Genomic DNA, 25,998 nt, shown 5'->3' with positions numbered 1-25,998 from the left:
GCTGCAGATGGTTTACTACAAGCGGGACCCTCCCGAAAAAAAAACGAACTATAACAAAACTGGGTGTGTTGGTAGTAAAATTGATTGGTACTCTTTCTCCGTCTGTCGGCATTCTGTTGGATGGTTTACAACTGGGAGTCTCAAGGACATCAGAGGGTTACTGGGTTAGGTAAATATGTGGACGTTCAGAAGATGATGGCTAGAGGAAAGTGAAAGTTTACGGTTGAAACATAAACAGTTTTACTGGTATGTGATAAGTCGCAGACGTCGGGTTGGGTGATTAATTGAAATTTTAAATTGCCTTGATTGATTTTCTGCTATCAATCACTCTAGAGATAATGATGTCTCTAAATGCTGAATACTTTGGTTTTAAAATATATGGAAAATATTTTATTTGGGGATCTTCAGAAATAGTTCCTGGTTGGTTTAACCGAAATCAGAACTTTCTGGAATCAGTACAATAGAAATTAGAAAAGTGATAACAATTATCAGAACATACATCAGAAGGCAAGGAATAGAAACAGAGGATAAAAGAACACAGGTATCCTGATTTGATGGTTTTTCAAAAACATTCCCAACTGAGAATCGAGTTCGAACATCCATGGTGTGTTCAATGGAACTTCGTTTCGAACGTGTGTTGAATTTTACACTTTTCTTCTGAGCGGGTCCTGAAACAATATGATGTTGAAACTATTGACAAAGTTTTGAACTTTACCATAGGGAGGGGATCCAACTGGTGCTCCACCTCCTTCCGGCCTATCTTCTGAACATATTGGCCTGACACACTCTACTCCTGGTTCTCGAACCGTAATTGATATTTGACACTGGAAGAACAGTGTATCACGATCTGCAAATTTGTAGACATGCGCTTCTTGTCCAGCAAGTAAATTTTCTGGATATTCCAGGTCTGATAGGAGGAATTTGTCAATTGCACATCCGTTGGAATCTATCAAGAATGCACGATCTCCTTTCCCATCGTCCGCGGAACAAGTGTGAACTACCATGCAAAATGAATCATCTGAATTTTAGACTCTTATCATGAGAGATAGCAGAAAATTACCGTCACTACTCTCACATTTCCACTGATGGTACACTTGTCGTCCAATTAGTCCAAAATGCACTGGCTCACCAAATGGACCACCATCCAAGATTTGATATGTACAGTCAGGCAATGTCAATGTCTCATTCACACGAGCGGTACTAATTTCAGCCACTTCAATATTATCTCCTACTGTAGTATGGGATTCTTTATAGAGACACAGAAGATTGTAGGATCGATCGATTTTAGTGATGAAATATGGCTGGAATTTAGAAAAAACGTATTTTAGAAAAATATAGGTTTCGTATATTACATGAAATGATATGGTTACTGTAGTCTGGACCACAGTTCCCTTTGGATTCAGAATCTTTTGCCTCAATGCTCCACACAACCCAATTTCAAATTCCAGAAACGCGGATAGCCTTCCATTCCCCCTAGAAACGCAAATCGGCTCTGATGCAAAGTCTTTCACAAAGATGGTTCCAACAAATGGTTTTTCAGTTTTTATCTGAATCGAAATGGTTCGAGAATCACATTCTAATTGAACATCTCCTGAAAGAATTAAACGATACAAAGTGAAAAAAAAAAACAAAATATGTATCTTATTTTATGAAAAAGAAACCCACCAAACCGTCCACTTTTAACTCAATTTTCCCGATTCCTGTGAAAGATATCAAAAAGTAGGCAACTCATGAAATGGTGGTGTTTTTTGATTGATAATTTTTCAGTTGCCAAATTGTTGATATCTTTCACAGGAGTCAAGATATTTGAGCTCAAAGTTGATGGTTTGGCTTTTTCAGAGTACATACGGTATACATATCAGCTTACCGAAAAGGGAGTTATCTACTGGAATAGAATCTACGTAAAAAACAATAAAGAGAATCTGGAAAAGAGTATACATACTGTTTTGTAACATCTTGCATTATCCAAGCCATAAAAATAGGCTAGCTAATAGTGTTCAAGTGGCATTCTTAAGATTTCCGGTTGTGTGGTAATTTGAGAGATATACAATTTCTGATCGTCATTTACAAAAAAAAATACTAAAAGAAGGGAAAGAATATTATTTGGAAAGAAATGATTAATTGGCAGATACCGTACTTACTCTAATAGGAACCTTGTGCGTCCACTTTGAGCTCAATTATCTCGGTTTCTATGACAGATTTAAAAAAATCCGTAAACAAATAAAATATTGGTGATATTATGATGAATAAATTGTTCGTTGAAATGTTTTGACATGTTCCACAGGAATTGAGATAATTGAGCTCACTGTTGACGGTTTTGAAATTTAACCAAAAATTATGCATTAAAACTGATGTTTCTTTAAAAATTAAATCCGATTGCAATCAATTTTCAAAATTTCTTTATCAAAAATTGGAACATTGGCTCTAATTATTTGTTTTTTATGGTTCCTAATCGAATAATCGAGTGCTTGTGTTTTGTTGAAGAACATTGAAATTTGATTGATTTTCCTATCATTTATTATCTACATAATTTATTTTTCTATTTTTTCCTCTAAAGAGTTGAAACCATAAGTGTTGAAAGAAACATAAACTTTGCTAATTTCCATTTTCAGGAGGGATTGAAATGACACCTGAACAAAAAATGCAATATATTTTCTTTTAATTTCTCGAATTTCGAATTTCTCACATTTTTCAGTTTCAAATTTACATACATTCTCATTCGAAGCCTTCTTCTTCGAACGGCCGGCCGACCGCGGCCTACCTCATTTCTATTTTCCCCTCTCCCGCCATTTTTGCTCTCGGTCTCCACTCTCTAGCCCATGTCAAAGATGCGCGTTTGCATTACTCTGTTTTGTTTTGAATTTGTTTCTTTTTTTTCTAAAAAATCTAATTTTCTGGTTCATTTGCAACTATTGTGCTATCCTTACAATATAAAATAGTTTTAATAAAATTTTCACCAGTTGCAACAGTCATTGGCTTTTGCAAGCTTCAGTTAAAAAACATGGAAATCGACGAAGAACCCGGTCCAATGGTAGACACATCAGATGAATCCGATATCGGCGAGGATATGGAATCATATGGTGAATATTTATTATGTTGAGCTAAAAAAAATTATCAAACGAATTCCAGTCGCACGAGATCCATACTTTGATCGATTCACCGGTAGAACGCAAATTCCACACAGAGTTAAAGAAACTATTCAAATGGATGTGAAAACCGGCGAAAGGCTTGGGAATTGTGCCCGTATGCATTACAGTTTGTTGTGAGTTCTGGTTTAACAAAACAGAATCAATAAATCATTTTCAGAAAAGCGTTCATGAATCGAGTAGGGGAATGTGGTCTGATGAACGTGAAAGATCCACCGAAGCACATGGTAGGAAACTCTAAACAAGCTGCCCACTTCCTTTCTGTCTTAAAAAAATAGTTTCTTTCCTCTTCGAAAAATTCCGATCAGGGAAACAACCTTACCTTCCATTTGACCTAAATTCAGTTCATGACTCTCTATCTCTCCCACACTATTTCTTGCCTTCTACATCCTCTCTGCGTCTTTCTCACTCTAAGTACCTCGCCTAGTGTTCTTTATACAATACATGTTTTCTATCGCTACCGTCACTGTTACTATCGTTCTCGTTTCAATTGTGTATATTCATATTCAGCTCATCATGTCGGACTCGCACGTCAACGCTACTGGCGGATCTCATAAGCTCAACACTGGATTTCACATCCCACTCGTCGGTTTCGGAACCTACAAAGTCGTTGGAGACGATGTGATGACAGCAATCGATGCTGCTCTCACTGCTGGCTATCGGATGTTCGATACAGCCAAATATTACAATAATGAGAAGGAGTTGGGAGAAGCAATCAAGGTTTTTTTTCAATCTTCTTCTCACCTCAATTCCCTTTTTTGCAGGTTCTGCTTCCGAAGCATGGATTAACTCGCTCCGATATTTTCCTCACCACAAAGTTCTTCCCTGAAAGGGATGACTGTCGAAAGGCTTGCGAAAATTTCGTCGAGGAATCGCTGAAGAATCTTAACACCAATTACATTGATATGTACTTGGTTCACTATCCAAAACCAAATGTTTGTGATAATGACGATGAGAAGAATGCAGAATATCGGAAAGTCGCATATCAAGTATTGGAAGAAGCTCAAGGTTTCTTGTTGTAGATTTACTTTTTTTAATTTTCCAATTTTCAGCCGCTGGCAAGATTCGGTCGGTCGGAGTCTCCAACTACGAAATCAAGCATCTCGAAGAGCTGAAAACTCATGCCAAAGTTCCACCGTGTGCCAATCAAGTCGAATATCATCCACATTTCGTTCGTAAGGAGCTTCACGACTACTGCAAAATGGAAAATATCTTCTTCCAGGTTCGTTGAGATTGCTTTCAGGCCCCGAAACGGGCGATAAACACCTCCTGATGTACATAGTGTAGAAAAATGAGTAGATTCATATAGAAACAAAGAAAATGTTTTTAAAAAATTGGCAAAATCTCGAAAAATCACTCGTCCCTTTCTGGAAACTTCTGGAATTTTCTCGCCAAAACTGAAAAATCCGAAAAAAATAGCGATTTTTCGAGGAGAAAAGTCATTCGAATTTTGATTTTTTTTTTAAACTTTTTAGGTTTTCTAGCTATTTTCATAGATTCTTTATCGATTTTTTCAGGTTTCTTGTCTTAAACTTGAAAAACGGTTTTCGGGAAGGTTACTGTAGAAAACCTTCTATTTGTAGTTTTTTTGCGAACACAATCACGTTCATTTTGACGTTATTGCGTTTTCATAAAAAAAACTACAGTAACCTACTGTAATCTTCGCGAACACCATCCTGTCAAATTCAAGACAAAAAATTCGGAAAAATCGAAAATTATCGAAAATAGCTGAAAAACCTGAAAAGGTCTAAAAATTTCGCCAAAAATTTCCCTTGATTTCATTCAATTTTCAGGCGTTCTCTTCACTCGCCCGACACGAGAAAGCTCTCATTGAAGACCCAGTTGTCGTTGAATTGGCCAAGAAGCATCAAACGACTGTACCGGTAAGAAAAAACTGGAGCATTTCTATACCAACCTCCATAAGCTTCCAGCTAGTTCTCCTCGCATGGGCTCTTCGTCAGGACGTCGGAATCGTTCCAAAATCCGTGACACCGGCGAGAATCGCTGAGAATTTCAAAGTTATCGATGTCAAACTATCTCCAGAAGACATCAAATCGTTGGCTGCCCTTGACAAGGGTCAGCATTATATTCGATGCACCGGGTGGCTTGTGAAATAAATTGATATCATTTATATATGTAACGATTTCATGTGGTATCAGTAAATTATTTTTTTCCTTTATATGCTGACCTATTTCTGTGAAATTTTCAAAAAATTAATTCATTTGATATGCTGTTTTTCTAGTTCCTTCGATTCCTCGCAATACTTCGCTAAATATATCTGCAAGCTTTTGCCTCCTGCTTTTGAGCTTAAATTAAAAGTCTTCAGATGTCCGTGAAACTAAATACCGGCTACGAGTGCCCATTAGTCGGATTCGGAACCTATAAAGTTGTTGGAGATCAGGTCCATCGTGTAATCGACGAAGCTCTGAAAGCTGGCTATCGATTGTTCGACACTGCCAAAGTGTACAATAATGAATCGGAGATTGGTTTGGCGTTAGAAGTATTTAGAACTTTCTAAAATTAAAAAATTTCGTTTATTTTTGATAGAACCTTCTCCCAAAGCACAATTTGAAACGAGAAGACATTTTCATCACCACGAAACTTCATCCGAATACAGAATACGAAGTCAAGAGAATGGTTGAAGAATCGCTGTATTTGTTGAGAACCAAGTTTATTCAACGTTTTTAGACAAAAAAGAAATTTTGAATTCAGTTACATCGATATGTATCTTATTCATTATCCGAAAGGAACAAATTCCACCGACGAGGATCCGAAGAATAAAATTCAAAGAATCGCAACGTGGAATGTACTGAACGAATGCAAAGATGCCGGAAAAATCCGATCTGTCGGAGTTTCAAGCTACGAAATTCGTCATCTGGAGGAGCTGAATTCGTTCCAGAACTTTCCACCGTGTTGTAATCAAGTCGAATATCATCCACATTTTACAAGAGTCGAATTGAAGAAGTATTGTGATGATAACAACATTTTCTTCCAGGTCACTTCCTATTTTTTATATTAATACACATTTTTGATTTCCAGGCATTCTCCTCTTTGGCAAGACACAACGAAGCTCTTTTGTCTTCCCCGATTATTACAGAAATGTGCCAAAAGTATAAAGCGACTAGCAGTGTAAACATTTCTTAATGTATGAATTGTAATTTTCGGTTTTTCAGACGATTCTTCTTTCGTGGGCTACCAGCCAGGGTGTCGGAGTGATTCCTAAATCTAGTGACTCAAAAAGAATCGCTAAAAACAGGAAGACTATCCAATTGGAAAAAGAAGACATTGCGAAGATTTCCGAGCTGAATATAAATCAACATTATGTTCGTACCACCGGATGGCTAGTTCTTTAACTATTTTGTTATTGTTGTTTTCAACTTGTTGTTAGATGAATTTTTTCTCATTTTTTCCGGAATATTTTTAAATCTCATTTCCTTGCGCGGTCGCATCGCGACTTTTCGGTGAGTAGCGACTCAACAACGCTTAACTTCACGTTTTTTTCAAAACACGTTTTGAAATTTTCGAATCTGGCACGCAGCCAACTTTTGTGTGCGACGAAGCGCGCGTTTTTCAGGTTTCCAACCGCGATGCCGTGATGCAGGTACAAAACCGGGCAGTTCAATTGGAAGCTTTCGTGACCACTTTGTAAATTAGCATTCCAGACATTTACATACCGTTCCTGTTAAAAATTGCCGTGTTATTATTTAGAAGTTACGAAGACACTTGTGGCGCCATGACGTCGTAGTATTTAAAATCAAGTGCGAAGATAAACTTTACTTCTTCTTTATCTTATCTCCTCGCGTCTCTCGGAAACGATTTTGCAACAAATTCCTTTATCCCAAGCAGGGGATATCATTCAGATATGTGGTCAAAAGTTTAGTGATTTCAGTGGGTGTAACCGAAACGGCTGAAGAGTGTTTTACGTAAATGAAGGCTAACTCGAAGAACAGATCATTTGTAGTTTCCGGGAAACTCAGCAGGATACAGTATACTGAAAAAACTAAAAAATTTTTGTTTCAAGACCTACAGTACCGGTCAATAAGATATACAAAATGATCATTTTCAGTTGATTTTCAGGAGTCTGGAGCTAGCAGGTCAACATTCCGATCACTTTGAAAATTTTTGAGTGTGTAAAACAGAACTGTATTGAAAGCTCTGCATTCACAAACTTTTTTGAAATTTTCTAGCTTCAGATTATTTTCCGATTTCTGAAAGACACCCCTTTTCTGCCCTTTTTTGTACTGGAACCGTAAAAAATTCGGAAACTTGATAGCCGAGATCCAGACTCCTGAAAATGGTCGAAAAAATTCAACTGAAAAACACATTTTTGTATATCTCATTAACCGATACTGTAGTTCGGCAGATTTCAGACTTCAACCAGCAACGATACGAGAACACTGGAAGTTTCTTTCCCATTGGAAGCATCAGAATACAAAAGGGTTTCCATGCCAATCATCTTTCTCTTTTACTGCTTCCTATTCTTCTCTTTCCGTCCACCACATTGATTTCATTACATTTATCATTATACAGTCTCAATTCCTTCCCCATAATGAAGCTTCTTCCCTATGTAATGGATATTGCGCCAGAACTGGTACTGCACTTCTCGCCACATTGACCACCATAACATGCACTTTTTTCCGAAGCGATCCTAATCACTTTTGTCCTTCTCCTCCTGCCACCAACGTTTTTTCTCTTCCCAATCGTTCGTCAGGAGTCGTTAAGAGAAAACGCTTGCGTAACGAAACGTGTCTGATGTGTGTCCCGTAGACACCTAAACGCAAGATACAGAAAGCCAGAATGTGATGAATTATCGGCGACGATAAGCTTTCGCCGAAAAAATTACGTGTACAGGTGTCAGTGTCTGTCGTCTCCCTACAAAAGAGGCGGAGTCTGTCTTCAGAGTATTGTTTCAAAAGTTGTAGCATCGTTTGGGAGGTACTCTCTAAAGAATGCACACTATTTCGGCACCACCCACTGTTCAGGTTTTGCCAATGATATCACCCGTCGTATAAAAGGCTCGAGTCGAGGCTGGAAAAAGTATAGTCTTCGACTTTCAACAACTTTCTTCAACATGCAAAAGATCGTTCTTTTCTTCACAACCATCGCCGTCGCTCAGGCCTTCCTTCTTCCATCCGGAGGAGGAGGATGTGGATGCGCGTAAGTTTTAATTTCTTTTGGAAATCATAAGCTCTAGAAATATATCTTGATCAAGCATATCTTTTTCAGTCCACCACCACCACCACCACCATGCGGATGCGGAGGAGGAGGACTTCCACCACTCCAACTCCCAAGATTCGAGCTTCCAAGACTCTCCCTTCCATCCTTCGGAGGAGGCGGTTGCGGAGGAGGATGCGGAGCCGCCCCAGCTCCAGCCTACGCTGCTCCACCACCAGCTGCCTCTTACGCCGCCCCACCACCACCACCAGCCGGATACGCCACCGCTGGACGCAAGTAAACAGTGTGAACAAGACGACTAGGAATCATACCTTTTAATTTTCAATTTATTTCCCCCCTTACTGTCACTTATGTGTCTGTACATCTATGACAACATTTTCCCCCTTCCTCATCATCCTTCCAATCGTTCTCAATTCAATTCACCTGTTTAGCAATGTGGTCCCCATTTTGAAATAAATCCAACTTTCGCATATTGATCTGAAACTTGCAGGGTTTGGAACTACTCCAAAAATTAGTCCTGACCTCCAAACCTGGGATTCAAAACTGTTTCTATAAATTCTGAAAACATCACTATCAGAGATGTTCAGTTATGAAGATTAATCACCATTTGAACAATCATGCTTAAGAGATCATGTTCCTCATTCCTTTCTCCACGGCGTAATCTTTGTAAGCGCGAATCTATCTTACGCAATTTCAATGTTCTCTTCTCGCAAAACGAATGGCAATTATAAGCTGGGAGGTCTACTTTTTTTGTTCACTCATCACAATGGCATCTTGTCGTTTGGGATAATGTACTTGCGACATAATGAAACATTTTTTTGGGTTGATTAGCCTTGTCAGCAGGGTCATATTGTTTAAATTCTATGATTGTGTGATGGTTTTAGCTTTCACGTGAAGAGGAAGTTGAGAGAAGAGGATTTGGTGTAAAAACGGGTCAGAAGAAGCATTGAACGCACAATGATTAGAATATGAGATTGGAATTTTAAAAAGGAGCGGGTTCTTTATGTGTGTTGTGTTTGTATGGAAGCGAAAGTTTTTGAAAAGTAAAGGAAATAAATTTGTGGCTTGAGGATTGTTTAATTTTTAAGTTCATGTGGGTACATTACGGTTTTTCAAGTTACATACTCTAATAGAAACCCACCCAATACTTGAACTTTAAGCTCAATTAGCTCGGGTCTTATAGGAGATATAAGAAATGAGACAACTGATAAAATGTTTCTGATATCATGAAAAACAGTTTATCACTTGATAACTTTTTTATATCTTTGACAGAAATCTAGATAAATTGGCTCAAAGTTAAAAGTTGCAAAATCAAATGGAATTTCTAACTTTTAACTTTGAGCCAATTTATATCGGTTCCTGTCAAAGATATGAAAAAGTTGTCAACTGATCAAATGTTTATGATAATTTGATTAACCATTTATTGGTTGACAACTTTTCCACATATTTGATAGGAATCAAGATAATTAAGCGCAATGTTCAAGTATTTAGTGGCTAGATGAAATACGGTTTTAAGAGTCTGGGTTATCTCTTAAGCCCCTACAAAAATCTTACATCAACAATATTTTCAGCGTCCCCCTTTTCTTTCATAGTTCCCGGTTCATGTTCAGAACAATAAGGAATCATGTGAAGCTTCCTCACATGATACCTCACATGGTATACAACTGGATTTGTGCTTCAACATTCCGGTCAGATTGCGTAAGGCAGCAAATGAATTTCTCGATTAACATGACGTAAGGAATTTGGATTTTAAACTACGGAGGCTGGTCAGATTGGGATACTACCGCTAGTAAAACTGGCCAAACTCTGACAAACTAAAATCTGACAATGGTCTGCTACACAGCCGTTTTTGGGCAACTTCTGACCAGAACCTGGCCAACATCCGTCCAAAAGCCGAACCCTCTCTAGTTCTGACCAAAAGTTACAAACCGACAGCCGAGCAGTTTTGTGAGAAGATCTTGATAAAATCCAATATTTGTCAAATTTCTGAATAAAAATGGCCAAATCCTGAAGTATTGGTTCCCCAGAGAATTACGAAAGTTTTATGGTCCCATTCATCTACCACATTATCTTTAAAAAAATGTAATTGTCCATTCTGGATTTTAAAAAATTTACCCTTGTTTATTTTTGCAACATAATCTCCCTCATATCGATATCTTTTTTCCTTTATCCAAACGGTTTCAACAGTCATGTATACATTTATTATCTTTTATCAATCGCCCTCCTCCCTGCCAATCCCACACAAAATAATAGTATGTCTTCGAAATCCTCCACTTTCGTTTGAAACAAAAATAATGGATAAGTGGGAAAATGGAGACGGAGGAGGAGGCAAAGAATATCAAAATGCCTTTCTTCTATAACGGATTGAAGAAAGATATGCCACCGATTCTTATCTCCTATTTCGGCCAATCGTCTAAAAGATATCGAAGAGAGGAAATGAGAGAAAAAGCTTCTTGTGGAGGTCACCGCGCTTCAACTTAAACGCAACAAAATCGTCTGGTTCGTGTATCTGGGTACCGAAGCTTTGTCATTGACAACACAAAAGGGCACTTTTCTGATTCATCGATCAGGAATGGGATGGATGAAAGTGAGAGCGAGTTGATCTTCTCAAACCACAATGTTATGCAACGTGAGGTAACTGAAAATGAATGATAAGAAGAAGAAGAAGCTGATGATGATGAAATGTATACTTCCACCGGAAGCATTGGGTGGGGATGCAAAGAGTTTCGAAATATAAAACAGGAGGATAGATTTTCAGAGCACACCATGGTATGAAACAATGAAACAATGAAAGAATTCTGAAAATTCATTAGGAACTATAAATGTTCCCGAAAATTGAGTTTTTCAGATTTAAAACGACAAAAATTAGTTAACAACCTTCAAGCTTGGCCTCGAATCTCAGGCTTAATTTGGTCTTTAATTGTAATTGCTGGATTTGACCTGCAGCGCTCTCGGTTGTTGAAAGGATAAACTATAAATCCAATTCGGAGATTTTGGATTATCGAATGGTTTTAGGCGGAAAGCTCAGACTCTCGTTGAGTGGTAAAAAATGGGAAAAAGATTGATAGAATAAAGAAGAATGACCAATGAATTTAAACCTTGCCTTTCTTTCAAACAACAACTTTCAGACTGGTACTTGCACAAAAACTACCTATGATGGAAAAAGAAATGTGACTGGAACAAATTCGAATAACAAGGAAGTTGATTAAGGGAATTTCAATTATTTAGTCCAGAAAATGAAATTACCGTATTTTTTCCAATAGAAGCCCACCCAAACCGTCAACTTTGATCTCAATTATATCAGCTCCTGTGAAAGATAGCAATAATGTGTCAACTGATAAATTGTTCATCATGATACCAATATTTTGTCAGTCGCCAATTGCTTGATATATCTTACAGGTATTGAGATACTTGAGCTCAAAGTAGATGATTTGGGTGGGCTTCTATTAGATGTTTATGGTATTCATATGAATGAAGGCTGAACTTCAAGAATCGACTGATTTCTACACAATATTACTTTAAAAACTCATAAGGCATTCAGCCAGCAAAAACACTCTTCTAATATTGTGAGAGTTGAGACATCTGAGGTTATGACAAAACAGAAAGGTCTTCCACTTTTTTGAACTAAAAATTTCTCCGGAATCCAGAACCAAAGCCGTCGAAATTCCCATAGGAGAAATAATGACAATCCTTGTACTTTTCGTCTTTTCCCATATGCCTCATTTGACACGAAACGTATGCTTCACCGTAAAATCCTGATAATCCTAATTTCACTTTTTGTCCTTCTTCGCTGCCATTCAATCCGATCCGTCGCCCTTTTTCTCATATCTGTCACTGTATTCATCCGATGAAAATCATCATCCGAATCCATGGTCTCTCCGTTGTCTGGCATCAGGTGAAGCGAAGGAAAAGAGTAGGGAGGGAGAGAAAAAAGCGCGAAAGGAGGAAAAAGCTGAAGACGAAGAGATATACATTGTTGCAGAACTCGTCATATCAATTGTCCTTTTTCCGCAGCGTCCCTGTCCCACAAACCGTGCCGTTTTGCGTCGTCATCTTTCTTTCAATGTCGCAATTTCTGGTTTTGACCGATGTCTCGCCCAAAAGGCAAGCTCCTTTGGCATTTTCATTCAATAAGCCCCGCCCACTAAATAAGATCTATTTAAGGAGGCAAAGCCATTGGTGAAAGGTATCCAATTCATTTGGTTCTAAAACTTCTCTAGCCATGCAGAAGCTCATCGTTTTCTTCACCACCATCGCCGCCGCTCAGGCCTTCCTTCTTCCATCCGGAGGAGGTGGATGTGGATGCGCGTAAGTTTAAAACTTCTTAAATCATTGAAATCTTCTTTTTTGCAATCCTTTTCTCTTTTTTGAATGTCTTCTAAACCATCAAAATCTATAGTTTGAATACAAGTCACATTCCTATGTATTTCTTCTGATCTTCATACCATTTCTTTTCCTTTCAGTCCACCACCACCACCACCACCATGCGGATGCGGAGGAGGAGGTCTTCCACCACTCCAACTCCCAAGATTTGAGCTCCCAAGACTCGCTCTTCCATCCCTCGGAGGAGGAGGCTGCTGCCCACCACCAGCCCCAGCTTGCGGAGGAGGATGCGGAGGAGCCGCCCCACCACCAGCCGGCGGATATGCTACCGCCCCAGCTGCCCCAGCCGGAGGATACGCCACTGGACCAGTCGGAGGACCAATTGGAGGGCCGATCGGAGGACCAATCGGAGGACCAATCGGAGGAGGATACCAAGCTGCCCCAGCTTTCGGAGGAGCCGCCGCCGGAGGAAACTACCAAGCTGCCCCAGCCCTCGGAGGAGCCGGACCAATCGCCGGAGGAAACTACCAAGCCGGACCAGCCCCAGCCGCTCAAGGAGGAAACTACCAAGCTCAAGCTCCAGTCGAGTCTGCCCCAGTTGAGCAAGCCGCTCCAGCTCAAGGAGGATACCAAGCTCAAGCCCCAGCTCAGGGAGGAGCCTACTCTGAGGGACACAAGAACTAGACGATCTAATAACGTTTAGATATTTATTTATTCGTTGTTATTGTTGATTCATCTCATTCTTTGTATATCAGAACGATTGTTTTTTGCCCCGCGACTCATTTCACGAAATGAAGTTTTGACTCCAATTACAAGCTTGATTTTGACTTATTACAAAACTTTTTTATTCAAGCCTTGGAAACTATAATAATTTGAGAATTGTGCATAACTGAAGATTTATTGAAGAATTATTAAGAAGAAAAGAAAACAATACAACCAAAAAAAAATTACAATGAGATTGTTACTGATTTAAATGGGGCCGCTGTGTATCTTACACTCTCTGGAGAGTAGCATTCTGAGTCCTCGATGGTGATTTTGCACTTGGTTTTGATCGGAGTTGGAGCTTGTGGTTGAATGTAGATATTCTGATGACTTGATCGAATCAAAATACAGATAGTGCAGATGAGAGCAAGAAGGATTACAATGACAATCATGAGAGATCCACAGAGAAAAGTGTTGGTGGAAATAGGAGCCATGGAACGACCTGGAGAAGTTTCAGTGACGACTTTGACCTTGGTGGTTCCAGATGTTGCTGGAGACACTGGAGTAGTAGTAGAAGACGTGGTTGATGTTGAAGTAGTTCTATCATTGCAGTGGTATCCGTAAAATCCAGAATCACATTCAAAGAAAGACTGAACCAAAATAACGGTTTGAGAAAATATGAATGTTTGGTAGCTGGTTCCATTCGAAGTTTCCATTTCATATACGTAAGATTGTGGAGGGCTTCCACCTTTGAAGAAAGCAATTTCAATCGTCTTCTGATTCACTTTTGGATGGAAGCTGACAATTCGAGTGATTCCCATGTTGAGTCGTAGAGCTTGGAAACTTGAACTTGTCTTGAGGTGGAGAGTACAGTGCTCGGAAGATGTGAGCTCAAGACGGAGATGTCCTGTAGCAGACGTCATGGAGACTAGAGAGAATAAAGTAATGGCTGGATAGAAAGACAGCATTGTGAGTTGCACAAAGTGAAGCAGACCAGAGTGGATGAAAACTTGGATTATTCGGGTCCTTATATACACTTTTTTGGCACAGCCCACTCGAATGAGCACCTTAATGTTATCATCTTTGTTTAGTCATCGTTCCGTTTAACAGTTGTAAAAAGATGGAAGTATACATACAGTATGTCCAGGTATACTCATTGTATACGGTCCCTTGATTTACAACCAAGACGGAATTATGACAGCCACCCCCAGTTAGAGGAACAGATCAAAACCATTTAATAGAATTTGCATAAAACTGGTTGACCACGTTTTGAAATCTTTCAAAGAAACCAAGATAATTGATCTCAAAGTGCACGTATAGGGTTAAGCTCCTAATCTTTGACCGTAAAATTTCATTGCTTCTGGAAAAATTCTGGGAATTCTGGAAAAGAAAAATTTGAACCAATGTAACTCAGCTCCTGTGAGAGATATCTGAAAGGGATCAAAGGACAAATCGTTGAACATAATATGAAATGTATTTTATCCTTTGAAAAATGTTTGATTCCTTGGCTAAAATCGCAATTGTGGTGCAAAATAAACACAAAGATAGGATCATCAGTTAATGCGACAACACTTTATTTAATGGGTTAAGATTCTGAGTCAGGATATTCTTAACCTGCATGTAACATTGGCATCGGTTGTAGGCTTCTATCCGAGAAGGGCCAGCATTGGGATCCCTGAGAGTTCATTGGTCCAAGATCCTTGAAGCCTCTGCTGTCGCGACAAAGATTATTCACTTATTTTCAGTCTGAATCATCAGGAACGCTCCAAATAATCTTGTTTCTCGTGGACCATCTCTTTGCATGAATCGTCTGATTTCAGTTTCAGAAATTGAACAAATTATCTTGGACTCGCTCCAGCTCCAGAGCTCCTGCTCCAGGCCTCCTGCTCCAGAGCTCCTGCTCCAGAGCTCCTGCTCCAGGTCTCCTGCTCCAGAGCTCCTGCTCCAGATCTCCTGCTCCAGAGCTTCCGCTCCAGCACCCGGCTTCCAGTACCCAGGCAGCAGGACCCGGATCCCTCCCCCCGGCTCCCCTTCTCTGGAGCTCAGAGAAGAGAGAACTGATCCTTCCCTTCACTTTACTATTCCCTTTAGTATTCTTCCCGAGGTCAATGGACCATCTAGGGTCACAGGCGTCCAAATCAATTCCCGTTTTTTTCCTGGTTCTTAAGAAAAGTATTTACTTTCTTTGCCACGTGGATTTATATTACTCACAAATATTTTTCACCACGTTTAAATAATAATTGAATATTCACATTATTGTCTATTCAAAATAATCGCGCGAGTGAACGAGTAAAAATGTCTGCGTCTCTACTCTACAGGTTTGGAGACTGCCTCTACAGGTTTGGAGACTCTCTACACGTTTTTTTACTCGTTCACCCGCGCGATTATTTTGAATAGACAATAGCGATATTTTAAATTTCTTAAAAAGACTATCACTTTGACCCGAATTATCTCGTTTCCTGATTGAGCTATCAAGAAATTTATAACTAATGAAATGTTTCCGATATCAAAGTAAATCTATTTGCTATCGAATTTTTTAAAATATCTTTTACAGGAACCGAGAATTAGCACCGTAAACACTTTAAGGGAATGTCCCCTTAACTTTCACCTTTGAGCTCATTTATCTCGTTTTCTGTTAAAGATAACAAAAAGTGATAAACTGACAAAATGCTTATCATAACATCAATAATATTTCATCAGTTGACAACTTTTTGATATTTTTCACAGGAACCGAGACAAATTGTAAATTTTCGATATCAAGTTGATTTCCTAGAACTGACAAACAACTTCGGAGTCTAAAAGTTGAACTTTTGGCAGCAGAACGAAGACAATAGTTTTGATTTTTTATCACACCCAATGATAAGCTTTTATTATGGTAAGCTTCTGTTATACGTCAGGGCATAACTCACTGTTGTTTTTCTCAGTTTCTTGAAGAAAAACGCCTTGTCATTTCTCTTATTAGCCAAAAAAAACAACCCATGTTTTATATGTTTTTTACTTCCATTTTTTGTTCTAAACACTGATTACTGATGGTATCTCTAGATGGTTTAGATGAACCACTGAGCTCAATAGATTATGGACAGTTTGATGGATTTTATGAAGCTTATCAATTTCAAAAAGATATTACTGACTTATTGAGTTTTATTAACTTTTTTAGGCGTTTTGATGTTTTTACCAAACTATTGTCTACGATTTTCAGTATTCTGGATGCTTTCGCAAAGCTTATTCACTATCTATATTATCTTCTCATCTGTGAAAATTGATCGAATCTATCGACGATTAATGGTTGAACACATCGTTATCTCTACGGTTTTATCCTTTGTATTTCCGTTCACTGGGATCAATATCATTGCCAACTACCGTATATTACTGATTGGTGATTAGGAATTCATAGATTTTTTTCAAGTTTTCAAATGTTTCAGATAAGTGGTTGAGCAACTCAAGTCTACCACTCTTAACCGTATCCACTCTTGTATTTGGGTACTTGGCAGTAGCTCTACTCTTTATGTATTCATTTTTCATCAACTTTCTGGCTTCCACAAACTTCAGCGTTTTTATAAGTTCTTTTAGAGAGAAAAATCTATACTTGGTTTTGACGGTAACACTGATTGTGTATGGGATTATTATATCTATCTGCATAATTTAGGTTTCTATTTGAACATTTCTACAATTGTCATCAAACTGATTGATATTGAACCAAAGTTTTCGGATATACTCCAAGAGAAAACTGTACATGTTTTTGTCATGACGCGTGGGATTAAATACATCATACATGCACTGGGGGTGATTGCAATGGTTTTCAGTCCAATTTCCGTTTTGATACTTCTCGGGTGAATTCTTTTTTTAATACCAGATAATACATAACTAATTAGAAACTACATCCATGTGAGAAGTCAGAGAAACAAACAGTCCGATATGGTGAAAAGACAGCAAAAACTAACAATTCGAATCGAAATTTTCTATCTTATTATGATCTTCGTTTGTTATTTTCCATCTTTTCTTACACTCATCAGCTCGATCATTCTTCAAAATTTTCCAGAATCAATGAAAAGGTTTTTTTAGTTATGTAGGGTTTGGGCTGCTGTGGTAGGCGATTGTACTCTATTGAGAAGGGGCGTTTTTAGTCGGCCTTAAATTTTGGCACCTACTCATTGGAGCGCTCCCGCATACCACAGCGGTTTGAACTCTGCGTAGTTATTAGAACCTGCGTAGTTATTAGAACAAATCCAACTTCTGCCGATTCTTGACTGCACTCTTCACCTTTGTATGATAACTGTTTACCAAAAAGCTGCTTATCAAATACTCAACAATTTTATCAGTGGAATTTTAGCGTCACAAAAACAACGAGAAAACAGTATTGACAGAAGAACTGCACAATTTATGTAAACCAACTTCAGAAGGAGTGTTACAGAAGACGTTTAATAAACAGTTTATTATTGCAAATGAACTAAAATTAGAGTGAATGAAACAATTCTTAAGAAGTTATTTTTTCGCCTTATTTTCCAACGACTTTCTTATTTCTTCGCTTAATTTCTCAACGACGCGATTCACGGAATCCTGAACTTCTGCTCTCAAGCTGTTGATTTCTTTCAGATAATCCAGGATCTGTTGTTTTTCAGGAAGTTCTGGACTTTCGTACTGAAAATATGTCTTAGTTACATAATACCAAAATGTTACCGTATTACCCCACAAAGGTGCAAATGAATGATTCCATATTTCGCATCCAAATCATAGTACTTTTTCAAAAAACTAGCAAAGTGTTTCCTGAGCTCTTCCTCAAGACCAAAGCTATCAGAAATCGTTTCAAACAGATGACAGCAAGCTGATTTTATTTCATTATCATTCTTAACCAGTTGCTTGGCCAAGTCCTTCAATTTTCCGCAGGCTTCGTCCCGTTGGTTGGAATCATTTGAATTAGATGGAGATGCGTCACGAAAGTCAATCTGAAAAATGTCAGAATTCTCCGATTCGAATTTAGTGTGGGAAATACCTGTTCCAAGGTTTCGTTCAGAACATCGGATATTCTTTGAACGGGAAGAAGAAATTTCGCCACAGTCATTATGGGCACATATATTTTTCCGAACAAACCTAATTCTTCGCAATGATTTTTATCAGCGATATCGACTATCACTTTGCAACAATTAGTTATCGCGCGGCTGAAATATACATGTGTGAAGTAACAGTAGGAGGCATTTTTAAAAATGAATTAAACATAAATCTTTTGAAAATCTCTTACCCAGTTTCAATGAACATTTTGAGTACGCTGTCATATCCGTCATTGATGATTTTCTTATAGTATTCTTGACTCTTCTTTTCTTCAAGTTTTACGTTGGCGAAATCCAATGGAAGGCATTCCTCGATTCTTTTGGAAGCTTGTCCAATTCGAATCAACTGTTCTTTGTAAAACTCGAGGATACCATTGAGATTGGAATGAAAGTCTTGTATCTGAATAATTCAGGATTTTTCAGTTTATTAAAAAAAATCCCTCACTTCCGGAATTTCATTATTAATATTTATCGGACACTCAGGGGACTCATTCTCAGGCTTAATCACTGTAAGGCGTTCTCTCTCCAATTCAAGTTCTCTTTTTATTATTCCATCGCAAGTTGTAATCTTTTCTTCCAGGTTTTGGCGATATTCTAGCTGTAAAAGGAGTAGTAACATTGTTCGCTTTAAATTCGAAACCTTACCAATTTATCTTTCGACTCCTTTTCCTTTTCTTTGGCAAATTCCTTCAATTCAGCGATACGATTCATTTTCACTCGCTATTTAGGAGAAATATGACGGAAAAGTTTTTTATCATCTCCTTCGGGCGGTTTATATACGAGAGAACTGATTACAAACACTACAGAAAAGTATCAATACTAATAAAAAAAAGACATGGAGAAGTTGACTCATTATTAAAAGCGACTCATTATTTAGTCCGTTATCTTTTACTTTTTTTGTTGTTGAGCAAAGATCGACAAAAGTTATAACCATCCAAATGACTCATACTCACTATCAGTGTTTAATTTGAAAGTCATCGCGAAATGGACATGTTGTGACATATCTCCACTTGTCTTTAAACCTGGCACTCTTAAAGGAGGCCAGACAGCAAAATTTTCGGGGAAAATTTCAGGGAACGTGTGATTTGCCGTCGCGGTGTTCGCACCTAAAGCACGCAATCCGACGCGCAAAATTTTTTTATTTTTTTATTTTCCGACTTCATTTTTCCAAATTTTAAACGACTTTACAACTTAAAAAACGGTTTTTTTGTAATTTATTGTAAAAATCATATAAAATAAATTTTTTTTCGTAAATTTCCGGTTCAGTCGAATGATTATTTTGTCAGTGGCCGGTTTTTTCTAAAAATATGCAAAAACAAATTTTTTTCTCCGATTGCCGTTTCGTCTTTCTTTCAACTGGTATTTTTTCGTCTCATTATTACTCCGAAAATGAAAACAATACAGTATGCTTCATGAATGAGGTTTTCAGCAACGCCTTCACATCTTCTGCTCACTTCGCCTTGCGACGAAAAACTCGGAAGGAAACAAATTATAATTTTACGATTTTTTGAATTGTTTGTGTTCTTACTAAATATTTAATGTATTTTTTGCATAATTTATTTGTTGACATAATAAACTGCATATATTATTTTCAACAGTGTTTCTTATCTCGTAGCTAGGCTTTGACGGCACGCTGACGTTCCGAAAACTTCCATTCCAAAAATATTGAGTTCCAAACGTTGAATCCAAAAGAGACAAGATAAGAAAAAAGGGGAACCATCAGCGGGGATTGAACCTCCGACCTTCTGAATGCTAGCCTAGAGCGTACCCACTACACCACGCGTGTGAGAGGCGACGACCGCGTTGATTTGTCTTATGAAGCGACGCCGCTGCAGCAAACGAGTGAGGAAATTACGGTCAGAAAAAAAAGCATTTTTTCGTCGGTGTAGCCTTTTTTTCTGGTTTTTAATTACAAAACTATACTTATACTTTAGAGTTACCTCTTTTGAGAAAAAATAAAACTTTTGAAAATTTTGATGTCTCCCCTCCTTTAACGGTTCTGATCTGATGGAGGTTTTTTTAAAGTTTGTATCTGTAGTCTTTAACGGACAAGCCCTCTGTAGCTACACAATAAAATATGAGTAATGGGTTCCACTAGGCTCATATTTGGAGTGCATAACTTCAAATAATTCATAAAACTGGCCAACTTTCAATTTATCTTATCAGTTTTGAGCAGAGTTATAGCTTGTTAAAGTTGCGTGATCTCAAGCAAGAAATATTACACCGTTCATCTTCGGACAATCATAACAAAACCTAGATTTGAGGAATCGCTTTGAAATTTTTATCAGCTTTGAATCAAACGTAAATTCAATTTTCAACCAATTTTCGTGCCCTTAAGAGACTTGTGATCAAAGATATAATCGTTATTTAGGGTAATTGTACGCCACACTGTATTCTGCCAAAGAAAAGAGAAAATTCCGGTGTTTTTCTCTAAACAACAATGTTTCAAGAACACTGAAGAAGTCAACAAGACCAGTTAATTTTCAAAGATTCAGAACAATAATTTTATTAATATCAATACAAATTTAGAACACTTCAGAAGTTTGAGACATCTCTCTCATCTATTGTTACTGCCTTGGACGGATATGGAGAACGAGCGGGACTGCTTCAAACTAAGTTTTCTGAAAAAAATTCACAGAGTTTAAAAGTTAAAAGAGCAGTTCTTACGAGAATCGCTGTTTGAATTGAATAGTGATTGGTTTAGAGAACAAAAGTAACATCCAGGCAGAGAATGTGGAGTAGATGACACAGAGAATGTTGTACAGGAAATAGAAAACTCTCTTGTTCATTGATTGATTGATTTGAAGGGAGTAGACAACGAATGCAAAATATAGAAGCTCCACACAACACACAATCGCAGTCATTTTATCCAAACTACTCTCCCGTTTTTGTTTCTCCCTATTCATCAAGTATTGTGATCCTGATACCGAATTTCGTTTTGATGCACCCTTCTGAAATGATCTCTTGAAGCAATTAAATTTTTCTAGATCAGTTATCTAGCTTTATACTTTTGGGTTTGCTTGACTTGTTCGATTCTTCTAACTTACTTTGATTTTGAAATGATATGTGATATACGTCACCAGATTATTCACAACGATGGATAGCACAAAAAACACCTCAAGCACCGCCACAAAATTATAAAATGGTTTTCTGAACTCATTGTTCACAAAAGCGGAGTAGTACCTGAAGATCAAACAACACTATATTTCTTCGTTTTTCCCACGAAAATCACGAACCCTCCATTCTCATTCATATACTTGTACTCACGAGGGAGCAACAAAAGAACCGAAGCAACTGCTCCGGAGAGTTGCATGGCTTGCATAGTGTACGTGTATTTTGCATAGCTCAACTTAATGATGGAGAAATTATCAAAGATCAAAAGGGGCACTCACTTGTTGATAAAATACAGGAAAGCATACGGCACTGACTCGGCAGAATGACAAAATGGTAGCAGTGGCTCCTTGGACACATCGGCCACCATAGGTAATAGCGTAGAAAATGGCGCCGAGCCAGTTTTCATTTGTAAAGTAGAAAAAGGAGAGCCATCTGAAAGATTTCAGATGCTAGGGGGAGTTATGGTTAAGTTACCGTACCCTCTAGCTGGAATGATTTGCAGGGCAAAAAGATTGACAGCAGAAGTTATATCCACCAAGATACCAACAAACATCAACCGATAAAATGGACCTGAAATGGGCAAGTGAAAACTTTACAAGGTTGATAAAGTTACGGTGACTAAAATTTTTTTTTTCAGTAGGAATTTTTAAACTTTCATAAACTCGGTTTAATGTACCAGACTATCGTAAACCATCTACATGATAGAAAGTCACCGAAAACTTTGAAGTTTGAGCTCAATTATCTAGACTCATATGCAAGATATTTAAAATATGCTGACTAATAAAATGTTTTGATTTTATGATAAACAATTTATCAGTTGACAATTTTTTCAAATCTTCGACAGGAACCGAGATAAATTGGCTCAAAGTTAGGAGACCCTCTTATTACAAGTTTACGGTATCTTCAAACCTTTGAAAGTCGTGTTCCTGGAGGCATACAAAATTTGAATCTCTACGAAATATACCGCAAATGACATGCCCGTAATAGCCAATAACAAAACTAGAGAAACAGTTTCAGCAATTAGAAACCACTCTGGAAAAGTCTCATAGACCACGTTGTTCATGTCTGAAATTGTTTTCTTGAAGTTTTGAAATGGTAATGAAAAATCACAAAACTAATAAGTTTCAAACTTCTGCTTGAAAGAATAAAAGTGTCCGAAATAGAAGATTTGAGAAGCATTTCGTTCTGATCTTCGTACACAGTGTGTTTGGTTTAGAAAACTTTTCAAAGTGAAACAGAAAAATTATAGAAGCATGACGAATGTGCAGTGGTGAGAAAACTGAAAAAAATTGATGTGAGTAAGTGAAGCACGTGCCAGAGGTCCCATGTGCTGCAATGGAAAACATGAAGAAAAGGTGAAGTCATTGCAAAACACAAAATCAAAAAGATCACATTTATTCACAATAAAAATTTGAGATCATTTATTAGCATCACGACTGCCTTGAACAGAAATTGACATGGATCGAGTCGAACGGCGAGATGTCAGGCTTCTGAAAATATCAAAAGACGTTCAAGCCTCATCTGCTAGACTTACAAAAATCTCTGATGAAACTGGGCATTGATTGGTTTCGAAACGAAAAGAAGCATCCAGGCGGAAAATGTGGAATAGATCACACAGAGGATATTGTAGAGAAAGTAGAAAACTCTCTTGTTCATTGATTGATTGATTTGGAGAGAGTAGACTATGAACGCAAAATAGATTATCTCTACGAGGCATACGATGAATGTCATTTTGTCCAGACCGTTTTCCCTTTTTTGCTTCTCCTGGCTCCCTTGGTATTTACTAGGCGAGATGGTGTTTATATTTTTCTTCTAAAAAATAAACTTCATTCACAGTACTAGTTATAGATATGACGTATTTTTAGTTGGTTTCCGCCCATTTTGATCATTTTCAAGAGTATGGATCTCGGCTCCAAGTTCTCGATCACTTTGAAGATTTTGGAGGGTGTAAAACAGACCTAGATTGAAAGCTGTGCATTCACAGACTTTTTTGAGCATCCCTAGTTTTTCAGCTATTTTCCGATTTCCGAAGGACACCCCTCTTTTTTCCCGTTTTCAGTACAAAATAGGAAAAGAGGGGTGCCCTCCAAAAAACGGCAAATAGCTGGAAACTAAAAATTTTCGAAAAATTCTGTTAATGCAACGCTTTCAATCTAGGTCTGTTTAGCACTTTCCAAAACTTCCAAAGTGATTGAACACTTGAAAGCCAAGCTTCAGATTTCTGAAAATGGTCAAAAAGGCAACAAATCATTGACCGGTATTGTATATGGGTCATCTGAACTATAATTACCTTACTGAACTTTACTTTGAACATTGTGTATGTCACCATGTTGTTTGCCACGATTGCTAGCACGAAGAATACTTCCATAATGGTCACAAAGTTGTAGAACCATTCCGCATCCGCGTCATCGGATCCCACAGCGTATAGCCTGAAAACATTAATTTCTTGGATGACATGAATCTACAGTTTTACCCATTATCCTCCATTATATACTCATAAGTATCCGGTCCCAAAAGTGCCAATGCTACAAAAACACCAGACACTTGTAAAAATTGCACGGTGTAAATGTAGTTTGGCTGGCCCAGCTGAAACTTCTAGTTGTTACTGTTTACTTGGTGGGGTACTGGTTTACGAACCTTATGATAAAAGATCGGGAAACAAACTGCACAAACTCTACAGAACGACAAAATAGTCGCAGTGGCTCCTTGGATACAACGAGCTCCGTAGGTTACTGTAATAAATGTTGCGCCGAGCAAACTTTGATGGCGAAGGAGGAATGGTTCAAACCATCTGAAATTACAGAGGAATGGAAAAGAAAAGGAAAATTGGAATTACCTTTTAGCTGGGATCACTTGCCCGGTGAACATGTTTATAGCGGAAATCATGTCGACAATTATTCCAACGAACATCAAACGGTAGAAAGGTCCTGAAAATATCACATCGTATTTGAGCTTGAACAACATTGTAGACATTCATCTTTCATTGGACACCTACCTATCTTACCTCTAAAAGTGGTTTTCCGGTAAGAAAATATGATTTGAATTTCTATGAAATAGAGGAAAAACGAGACAGTTGTAAATAGTAGCAGAGCCGTTAAAACTAGAGACTCCAGAATTACGAACCAGAAGGAGAACTCGTACATTTCGTGGTACATTTTCTTTTGAACCTTATAGTGAGCTCGTATTCAGTTCAAATAAGATGTACTTGCCTTCCTACACGTTACGAACGAAAAAAGCTAATGGATAACTCGAGCGGAAAGTCAGTTGATACGATGGAAAAAGCAACTCGTGCTTTATGGGAAGATTAAGAAAACAATGACGAAAAATGTTTGTAGTTTAATTTTTAAAAACCAAGATAAATCTCGGAAGTTATAGATAATTGAAGTTAGTTTAATACCAATTAATGAGTGGGAATAAAATAAAAACGCATCATAAATAGTTCGAAAAATTATTTTGCAGAAACATTGGGAAATCTAGGATGACCTTTCTGTATTCCGCGGTGTTCAATCAATCTGAAAAATTTGGATAGTTAATCCTTTAAGCGAGATGACTAAATTTCCGCAATTCTAGGCCAAAATGTAAAAAAAGAAAAATATGATGACTCCCGATTGCCAAACTTCATTATTTTTTAAATCAACTCATGAGCTGGATAATTGTCGACAGGCCAATTTCGGAGGGCAGAAACTATTGGCCCGGCTAACGCCCGGTTACTGATTTAGATGCTGATCGATTCTTATTGAAGATTGTTGAGCTCGTCAATGCCATCAATTATTTTGTTTTTCCCACAATTTCAAGTTGAAGCAAGTTATTCCCCCGTTCCGGTCCCGGGATCCCGCTTGTCGACTAGTATGCTGAACTGTTAAAGGGCTAATCAAGTCCAAAAAGTCTGCTTGTAACAGTTACAGAAATTGTGGTCTACAAAAAAGAAAGATTTTCTCTGAAAGGCTCACTAGGGGATGGTGCAAATGGGTCATGAAGTTATGGCACATGACCTATATCATTGAAAAGATGATAAAAAGTTATTTACAAATGTGTAATCAAAATCTGCTAAGCGGAAGAAAGCTCGGAGAATATTAGGTCTTAAGGTCTGCGTTCACTACTGTTCTCCTCAATTTCAATACAATTTTTGGATTTTTTCGTTTAGTTTCTAAGCGATATAAAACTTCTATTGAATGAGGAAAAAAGTAGTGAATCGAGAGCTTAATTGTAAGGCCTACCTGTTCCGAGCTGTCTACCGCTGAGCTGATTCTGATTGCATATTCGTCAATAACTTTTCCTCAGCTTTCCAATGATATAGGTCATGTGCCGTAACTTCATGACCTATTTTCACCATTCCCTAATCAGATGATAAACTCCGAAGTTTCTAAGAATCCCACCATATGGCATCTGAAACGTAGGCGGACATCAGGAGAGACAGCACTACGAAAACTCCAAAACGTTTATCATAAAGATTATATGTCATTGTTACTTGTGGTATATTGTGTTCTCTATTA

At 37.9% G+C, this 25,998-nt stretch overlaps 10 protein-coding genes across 10 annotated transcripts; 5 read left to right on the top strand and 5 right to left on the bottom strand.

Annotated features, from left to right (window-relative positions):
- Positions 1–426: 426 nt before the first annotated feature.
- On the bottom strand, positions 427–1,940 carry CBG06722 (the record flags this gene model as incomplete). Its single annotated transcript, XM_002647583.2, has 5 exons — positions 427–668; positions 716–1,018; positions 1,061–1,301; positions 1,353–1,591; positions 1,868–1,940. The coding sequence occupies 5 exons, from the start codon at positions 1,938–1,940 to the stop codon at positions 427–429; spliced, it is 1,098 nt and encodes a 365-aa protein (XP_002647629.2).
- A 1,127-nt stretch (positions 1,941–3,067) lies between these two features.
- CBG06721 lies at positions 3,068–5,263 on the top strand (the record flags this gene model as incomplete). Its single annotated transcript, XM_002647582.2, has 8 exons — positions 3,068–3,080; positions 3,130–3,262; positions 3,307–3,373; positions 3,657–3,866; positions 3,911–4,154; positions 4,199–4,368; positions 4,940–5,029; positions 5,078–5,263. The coding sequence occupies 8 exons, from the start codon at positions 3,068–3,070 to the stop codon at positions 5,261–5,263; spliced, it is 1,113 nt and encodes a 370-aa protein (XP_002647628.2).
- Positions 5,264–5,472: 209 nt separating this feature from the next.
- CBG06720 lies at positions 5,473–6,499 on the top strand (the record flags this gene model as incomplete). The annotated part of the gene is made up of 5 exons (XM_002647581.1): positions 5,473–5,646; positions 5,694–5,815; positions 5,859–6,141; positions 6,186–6,275; positions 6,320–6,499. The coding sequence occupies 5 exons, from the start codon at positions 5,473–5,475 to the stop codon at positions 6,497–6,499; spliced, it is 849 nt and encodes a 282-aa protein (XP_002647627.1).
- Positions 6,500–8,217: 1,718 nt separating this feature from the next.
- CBG06719 lies at positions 8,218–8,601 on the top strand (the record flags this gene model as incomplete). Its single annotated transcript, XM_002647580.1, has 2 exons — positions 8,218–8,303; positions 8,373–8,601. The coding sequence occupies 2 exons, from the start codon at positions 8,218–8,220 to the stop codon at positions 8,599–8,601; spliced, it is 315 nt and encodes a 104-aa protein (XP_002647626.1).
- A 3,942-nt stretch (positions 8,602–12,543) lies between these two features.
- Positions 12,544–13,328, top strand: Cbr-cut-2 (the record flags this gene model as incomplete). Its single annotated transcript, XM_002647579.1, has 2 exons — positions 12,544–12,629; positions 12,785–13,328. 2 exons carry the CDS (start codon positions 12,544–12,546, stop codon positions 13,326–13,328), a joined length of 630 nt encoding a protein of 209 aa, XP_002647625.1.
- A 263-nt stretch (positions 13,329–13,591) lies between these two features.
- CBG06717 lies at positions 13,592–14,314 on the bottom strand (the record flags this gene model as incomplete). Its single annotated transcript, XM_002647578.1, has 1 exon — positions 13,592–14,314. The coding sequence occupies one exon, from the start codon at positions 14,312–14,314 to the stop codon at positions 13,592–13,594; it is 723 nt and encodes a 240-aa protein (XP_002647624.1).
- A 152-nt stretch (positions 14,315–14,466) lies between these two features.
- On the top strand, positions 14,467–19,886 carry CBG06715 (the record flags this gene model as incomplete). Its single annotated transcript, XM_002647577.1, has 5 exons — positions 14,467–14,493; positions 15,167–15,518; positions 16,546–16,722; positions 16,769–16,944; positions 19,821–19,886. 5 exons carry the CDS (start codon positions 14,467–14,469, stop codon positions 19,884–19,886), a joined length of 798 nt encoding a protein of 265 aa, XP_002647623.1.
- CBG27370 lies at positions 17,829–19,102 on the bottom strand (the record flags this gene model as incomplete). The annotated part of the gene is made up of 6 exons (XM_045237274.1): positions 17,829–17,984; positions 18,032–18,289; positions 18,337–18,502; positions 18,583–18,791; positions 18,837–18,989; positions 19,037–19,102. 6 exons carry the CDS (start codon positions 19,100–19,102, stop codon positions 17,829–17,831), a joined length of 1,008 nt encoding a protein of 335 aa, XP_045098567.1.
- A 1,062-nt stretch (positions 19,887–20,948) lies between the features above and the next one.
- Cbr-srv-8 lies at positions 20,949–22,568 on the bottom strand (the record flags this gene model as incomplete). Its single annotated transcript, XM_045237273.1, has 7 exons — positions 20,949–21,012; positions 21,059–21,342; positions 21,439–21,574; positions 21,628–21,740; positions 21,784–21,937; positions 21,985–22,075; positions 22,415–22,568. 7 exons carry the CDS (start codon positions 22,566–22,568, stop codon positions 20,949–20,951), a joined length of 996 nt encoding a protein of 331 aa, XP_045093296.1.
- Positions 22,569–22,922: 354 nt separating this feature from the next.
- Cbr-srv-9 lies at positions 22,923–24,660 on the bottom strand (the record flags this gene model as incomplete). The annotated part of the gene is made up of 7 exons (XM_002647575.2): positions 22,923–22,995; positions 23,040–23,317; positions 23,796–23,934; positions 23,979–24,091; positions 24,143–24,296; positions 24,342–24,432; positions 24,510–24,660. 7 exons carry the CDS (start codon positions 24,658–24,660, stop codon positions 22,923–22,925), a joined length of 999 nt encoding a protein of 332 aa, XP_002647621.2.
- Between the last annotated feature and the right edge of the window lie 1,338 nt (positions 24,661–25,998).

The sequence above is a fragment of the Caenorhabditis briggsae genome (assembly GCF_000004555.2).
Source record: "Caenorhabditis briggsae complete genome, chrV, whole genome shotgun sequence".
Taxonomy (NCBI): Eukaryota; Metazoa; Nematoda; class Chromadorea; order Rhabditida; family Rhabditidae; genus Caenorhabditis; species Caenorhabditis briggsae.
This window is presented reverse-complemented; position numbering and strand designations above follow the sequence as displayed.